This window comes from Daucus carota, chromosome 3, assembly GCF_001625215.2.
Source record: "Daucus carota subsp. sativus chromosome 3, DH1 v3.0, whole genome shotgun sequence".
Taxonomy (NCBI): Eukaryota; Viridiplantae; Streptophyta; class Magnoliopsida; order Apiales; family Apiaceae; genus Daucus; species Daucus carota.
The window spans coordinates 58,535,365-58,542,833 of NC_030383.2; the positions used below are offsets into that span (position 1 = coordinate 58,535,365).

The 7,469-nt window shown below is 33.8% G+C and overlaps 1 protein-coding gene across 1 annotated transcript; it reads right to left on the reverse strand.

The window, feature by feature from the left end:
- Window positions 1-5,636: 5,636 nt before the first annotated feature.
- On the reverse strand, window positions 5,637-6,929 carry LOC108213816 (zinc finger protein 10). Its single transcript, XM_017385603.2, has one exon. It carries the CDS (start codon window positions 6,679-6,681, stop codon window positions 5,800-5,802), a length of 882 nt encoding a protein of 293 aa, XP_017241092.1. The 5' UTR covers window positions 6,682-6,929; the 3' UTR covers window positions 5,637-5,799.
- Between the last annotated feature and the right edge of the window lie 540 nt (window positions 6,930-7,469).

Below are 7,469 nucleotides of genomic sequence, written 5' to 3' on the forward strand. Positions count from 1 at the left end.
GCGAATCCTCTTGACTAAATTCATTTAAAGATTAATCATCTAAATGGGTTTTAATCATCTGAAGTTTGGTATAGGTTGGAGAATACTTGAATTAGGTTCGATCCTTTTTACATACCTTAGATTTTATCCAAAAGAGTAGTACGAAACATACTATCAAAATTATAGACTCGCAGCCTTGGACTTTTTCATCGATCTAATACCGTAAAGATACAAAAAGATAACTTTTCATGTCATAAAATAATTTTTAAAGATTCAATACGTAATTTTTTTCCTTTTCTCATTTCTTGCGGTTTTATAACCGAAACCGAACCGACTAAAACCGAACCGAGTTTTTTGAAACCGAAACCGATCCGACAGTTCGGTTGCAGTTTCGGTTTTTAATTTTAAAAACCGAAGATTCGCGGTTCCGGTTCCGGTTTTACCTTAAAACCGCCCCGAACCGAACCACGCTCACCCCTAGTCTAAGATATGGCTGGATCCTATGACACTTGTCTGAAGGGCCCCCGACAATGTCGGCCTGATCCCATCACGTGTCATGTGCATGTGGACCAAGACTAAAACTAGTTTAAAGCATGTGACTAGGAAAAGTAAATTGCGACCAGAAATAATTTGACAGTCGTTTAATAGTTATAAAAGAGCCAAATTCCACCTTTACCCTATACCAACCGATTTAACAATCGGTAAAATCCCTGCTTATTGTAGTGACAAGCATAAGGCTAAATTTGAGAATGCAAGTCAAATTTATAATAATGGACTTCCGTATAAATACATATCAATTTTTTACTGTATATATTCAATAATTTAATTATAATATACTAATAAATAGAATATACCACAACTAGAAATATTTGATAATTATATATATTTGATGCTATATTAAGTAACCCTAATCCGATTCAATTAAATTTCAATTAATTAGGGTGTGATGCAATTCATTAAGATCATAAACCCTAATTATGTAATAATTTCGTGGGTGTTTAACATGCTTTTAAGAATTCTATTAAGATAAAATTCAATTACAGGATAAAAAAACGACGTCGTTTTAAGGGACTGACGCACATATATTTTTATTTAAAGTGATTTTTTATTATTTTTTCGAAGAAAACAAAACTGACCACAAGGAACAGTCGGTTATGACGGTGCCATGTCATACACATAACCGACCGTGACGCACGGTCGATTTTTTTTGTAGCCACGTCACGCAGATCGTCGTCGTTTTGTGATTTTGACGAGGTAAAACCGACCACGCGACTGTCGGTCGATTTTATCCACGACGGTCGGTTTTGTGTGGTCGATTTTGACCTGTTTTCTTGTAATGAAAAGAGGTGGTTTTGGGAAAAAAAAAAACAAAACCCTCGATTTGCAGAAGACAACATACTAGAACTATGGATGAGAAGTGACTTATTGCTTAAAATAAAGAAGTTGATGAGAAGTGATAAGTTGGTTTTGACTTATAAGCTAATATAAGTGTTTGGATACTGTGACTTATAAGTTATTTAAGTGTTTGGATAACTTAAGTTATAAGTTAAGTATAGTTTTGTTGTTTTGTAATATAATAATTTGTTTCTTTTAAAAACTAAATTATAATAATATAAGACCTTCTATCATTAATACATAAAATATTTACAAGATACAAATTTTAAATTGTACACTAAAAGAAAAAAAATTAATAAATGCAGATCATACAAGTAAAAAAATACATCTAGCGAAGTGTTCCTTTCTAGCAGCTACAAGGTTCACAATTGTTGACTAAACAAGAACAGAAGTGTATGCGCAATATGAGATGGTGAGATATGAGCCGTTTGTGATCATACCAGAAAAAAGTTATTAATTATCCTTGGTCCACTGTAACACTTCAGTAAGTAGTCTTAACAACTGAAAGAAGTCAGAAAGAAGTTGAGTCCCAGAAAAAAGCCAGGATACGTAACTTCTTTTTTGGGCTTTTTAATCTTAATTTAACTACTTCACAGAAGTTGCCAAATGGACATAAAATGAGAGGAAGTGGGCTTCTCCCACTTTTAAGTCCAGAAACACCATACCCAAACATCCGCATAATATGAACACCCTAAATCCCAAATCTCAGAAATTACGTAGCGCTATCCTTGATTAAATTTGAGATACGTATTTTATAAGAGGAAAAGTTAGGTATTTCAAAAATATTTTTTCGCAAATCATATCGATAATGTATGATTGATTCGACTGACATTAATAATAGTTGCTCAATTAAAATCAATCATTTATTTGTCACAACACTTGAAAAAAAATTGGAATAAAACTTAGGATAAATAGCATGTAATGACAAGAATAGTGTAGCAAGAATAGTGTAGCAGTAGCATCTAATATTCTATTTTATCTACGTGACAAATAAAATACATGTTTAATTATATTATAAATATAACAATATGTATCTTATATTAGCCTAATCCTATTGTTTGTTTTTGGTTTTCTAAGTTTTCAGAAAATAATCTTAAATTTATTTTCATCATAGATATATAACTTTTTAAAGAAAATATATACTTAAATACTATATATACTATGATATATTATAAAATATAATAGCTTATGAAATAATATTTTGGCACTTTCTAGTGTGACGCTAAGCTTCAACAATAGAGCCGGCTCTGTTTGATTATGAAATAACATGTCAAAACCGACTGCCGTCGGTTTTGTTTTTTGAGTTAAAACACCGTCGTTTTGATTTATAATTTATTTTAAAACTAATTAAATATAAACCATATAACCGACCGAAGCCGGTCGGTTATGAGATTTATTACAAAACGAAGTCGTTTTGTAATAAAACGTCGTCGTTCAGACTCATTATTTATTTAAAAATTAATTAAATTTCCAAAATGACGACGTAACCGACCGAGGAGCCGGCCGGTTATGATGCGTACACGTCAGCATTAAAACCGACCGTCGTGACCGTGGTCGGTTAAAAAAATGTCTGGGTCTTGCCAGCAAGACAAAACGACGTCGTGTTTGATTATAACCGACCGATATACGCCGGTCAGTTTTAAGCCGACACTTATTTTAACCGGTCGGTTTTAGCCTATCGGTTTTGCCCTGTTTTTTGGAGTGCTCTTACATACAGCTGGTGAATGAAATAATCTTCTTTCAATGCACCAGTCCGCAGGCCCAATTTCCTTTCCCGCGGACTGCCCCGATTCCATCCCGTTCCATTATGATATGTAAATTGGAGATTTTCTCGAATACGGTCGGGGAAGGTTTTATGAAAATCTGGAGATCGATCGAGACGGGACCGGAGATTAATGTTTCCTTACACTATTCATCCTAAAATTCTCCGTTTTTATATGTAACATAATATTATATTTATTCATTAATTTTATATAATATATTAGTGATGAATGTAAAATACAATCAACTCCAATCTTATCAGTCATGATAGAAACCATCTGTGCTTGTTATCCATGATGAATGAATTCGAAATCCTTACGAATTCTTTATATTAAACAACTTGACTAAAGTATTCTACGACATCCATGTAAAGAGACGGAAAAAGAAGTAACTTGACTAAAGTATTCTACCACATCCATCTAAAGAGACAAAAAAAGCCTGTAGTTTAATTGTCTACCAAAATGAAGTATGTCAAGTCCGTGAAACTGGACCTCCCTCCCATGCAAATTAAATACACAACTGCTTGTCTACTTCGTAGTGCATGTAATATTTGCTGTGAAATCTCTGAATATAGTAATATCTTGGAACTACAAAAATACTCTTAACAGAGAAACACAGCTAGCTACCAAAGAATATGACCTCCCATTCTTTAACTTCCCATGTGCAATTCTTCTGTCTCAGCTCTCACTGCTAATTCATTTCATCAGAGATCTCTGCATACCAAAATATACCTATACAACTCAACAACCCTAATCCGGACAAATCCTGCACAGTCATCTTAAATTCCCCTTGCACTATTTTAGTATTTTTTCAGTACCCAAGAACACAATAATGTTCTCTTATTTATTATAATTTCCGAAAGAAAAATAATAATAAATCAGTGTCGGCAAATTATTAGAGTGTCTACAATGTAATATTCAAGAGCAAAGGATTTTGTGTTGGGGATAAATTAAATTTCAGTAATTTTTTTAAATCAGTCGGGCTTAAAATGATTTTCATAGCTACTAAAGAGCCGTTTGAGTGAGCTTAAAATAAGTGCTTTTTGTTTAAACTAAGTAAAGAAGTGAAGTAGAAGGTAAAAACAAGTTAAGACTTATAAGTAATTAAAGTGTTTGGAAAAGAAGCAGAAATCATTAAAATAAATTAAAAACTAGTATTCTTAACTCTTTATAAGTACCTCTCGACTTTTTAATTAAAGTCATCTCCCAATTCGTCAGAATGTTGAAGCCTTGACTAGCCCCGTGTTTTGGTCGCTGATTATATTTGACATTGAACACACGGGATACATAGTCCTCAAATTCTTAATTAATGAAGTAGCTGGAGCTCTGTACTATTACTACTGCCTAGGGTCTTGAAGGGTCCTATTCTTTATTCTCCAGTCATTATTCTATATTCCTCATAATACATTCTGTACTACAATTTGGTAGGGAAATGAAGAACTAAAATAAGATATCAAGGAAGAAACAAAATCCCCGTTGTTACCGCCTTACGACTGACGATGCGATTATATTCTCCATGATCTTCATCCAAAAATATAATAAGAAAAGGGTATTGTGAAGAATACTATAATGGAATGATTCCTCAGAGTTGGTGTGAATTTTGGAGGGATTATCAAAAGACAGAGAAAAGTCGAAAAACAACGGAAGTGTGTGGATGTATCTGCATTTATAGGGGAGATCCATGATCTTGACTGAAACAGATCAGAGGATTATATGATAATGCATGAGTGAATAATTCAAGATGAATAAAGAATTGAAGAAAGGGAATCCATGTAGTGATGTATCTGACATAATAATGTATTTTTCAAAAGAATAACTGTAAGAATGTCAGTGAGGTTTTATGCAGGACGTAGGGCTAGTTAAGAACACCAGAATTCATGCATTTTTAGCTAGTTTATTAACCACTGTAATAGACAACTTCAGGGCTTGATCAGATATATCGAAAAAACTATGATTGTGCTTCTAATGAAGATGTATACACGGTTATACTATTTTGGTGCCTACTTATCGCATCAATCAGGAAGATTTAGCTCATTCTGTTTTAATCTGCATATCATCAACATCCTTGAAACCCTAAAACAAACAACCTACTAATATGAGTTTATAGAGTCTGTAGGAAATTGAGATGATCAAACTCACATAATGTATTACTCAATATCTTATCAATAATTAAGACAATTTGTTTCAAGAACAAAAACCTAATTCCGGCCTATATAACTCAATGGATTTGCGTACTTAACTATCTACACCTAGGAACTTCATATAACACATAACCGAAAAATTGACATCTCCCCTGCAAAAATATGATTAGATAAAGAACTACAGCTTTGATCAGTTCAATAGGGACAAAGTGTTGATCATGTATATCTCAAACATTCATTTCACTATTTGTCTACTATATATATATGTGGATATAGATAGTTTCTTAAGAACATTCTGGATTTCCTTGTACTACATCAGTTTTAACCTATCAAATAAATCAGCCAGAAGCAACTAATCATATACTCAAAGAAAACCCTTAATTAATCAGTCTGTAATAGTAAATACGATTTTCACAGGAAAAAGGAAATACATATCAGAAATGCACAGATGAAGCAGTACTATCTTATATTATAAGCACATATTTGAATTAATAGTCGATTTCACTTCACCTTTGGTGGAAAGATCAAGCGCCCAGCCTTAGCTCAAGATCTAAATCCTCTTTGGAGTTATGACTAATTTCAAAAACCTCTGATTCAGGAGAACCATTAATATCTCTCTTATCTGAATTTGTGTTTGGAAAAAACAAGACCGTTGCATCGTCAGTTAATCTTCGTCTCTTGAAGCTCGTATTTTCATCCTTTTTACCGTTAGCAGAAGTTTGCTTATCATCTTCACATATGAGAATCTTCAGGCTCTCTGCAGATAAATCAGCTTCAACATAATTCCTCTTATCCCTAATATTCTTAGATTCAGGAAAATTATAATTCTTTTCTTGCTTATCACAATCACCAATATTACAATATCTGTCAGCAATAAAACTTGACCATAGTAGAGGTGATAACGTCGAGTTCTTGTTCTGTTGCTCTTTCATAGTAGGAGAAGAAAAATATGGGGCTGAAAATGCCTTCTCCTCAAATTTCATGACTTGTGTTACTGGAACAGGAACCATAGAAGGCAACTTCATAATTTCCTGGTCCTCAGAATTGTTATGAACCAAGGTACTTACCAGATCAGGAGGGTGTTGGTGAAAACCTAAAGATGAATTTGGACTTACAAGATGACTGGTATTTGAATTCGGAGACTGCTTAAGTCTAGCCCTATCTCTTCTGTGGACATTCATGTGACCTCCAAGAGCTTGAGCTGACCTAAATTCTCTTCTGCAGAAAGTACAAGTGTAAGATCTTGGAGGCCATATGCATCCACCAAGAGGACCAGCTGCATCCTCTGCAAAAGCTTGTTCTTCCCACGAGTCTCCGATAGACGAAGGTTTGGTTGATACCAGAATTTCAGAACTCAAATTAGCCGTAGTTTGTTTCGTCCACATCCAATACCTAGCTTCCTCCATAGATCACTTGGAATGAACTGATCAGTTTAGTTAAAATGATAACTGATAGGGGGATTAATTATTTGTTGAAATACTTGTAAATACATGAAAGTATTCTCAAGAGAAGTGATTAATTTATAAGAGAAGAAATTAGTGAAGCAATTTGGGTAATCAAGAACGTAGAGATAAAATGGTGGGCACTCAGCTCTGGCTAGCTGTTGATCCAGTATATCTACTTTTTTTGGTTTGTAGCTAGACCTAAAGCGCAATCACCCTTTTCTTTGCTTAAATTGTGGGGCTGCAAGAAATATATATTGATAAAGGTCTGGAAATCAGTAATGTGGGTCCTATTGGCTCCTTCGATCTGAGTCTTTTCTGTACTTGCTTTTCTTTTAAATTTGTTTTGCACATCAAGTGATCATATAACATAGAAACTAAAACCTTATGGATAGCTGCCTAGCTAGTATTAATCCATTCATGGACACTAGCTAGCTTCAGACTAGCCAGTTACCACCAGTAATGTTAATTTTAGGGCGCAAGACTGTCCATAGAACATGTATGTATGTTTACGGTCTGGGTTGGATCCTTGGCATAGGTAAGTGGGTGACATACGAGAGTATATTACTCCCCCACCCCTGCTGTCTCAATATACATGTCCTTTTTGAAAAAAACACGCATATTAATAAAAAAGTTAGTTCATCTCATATATCATTAATCTGCGTTGAAAAAATGAGAATATAGTTAAGTTTCAAAAAAAGTACAATAAATATAGAGATTTAGTGCATTGTGAAATATGAATAAATTTGAGT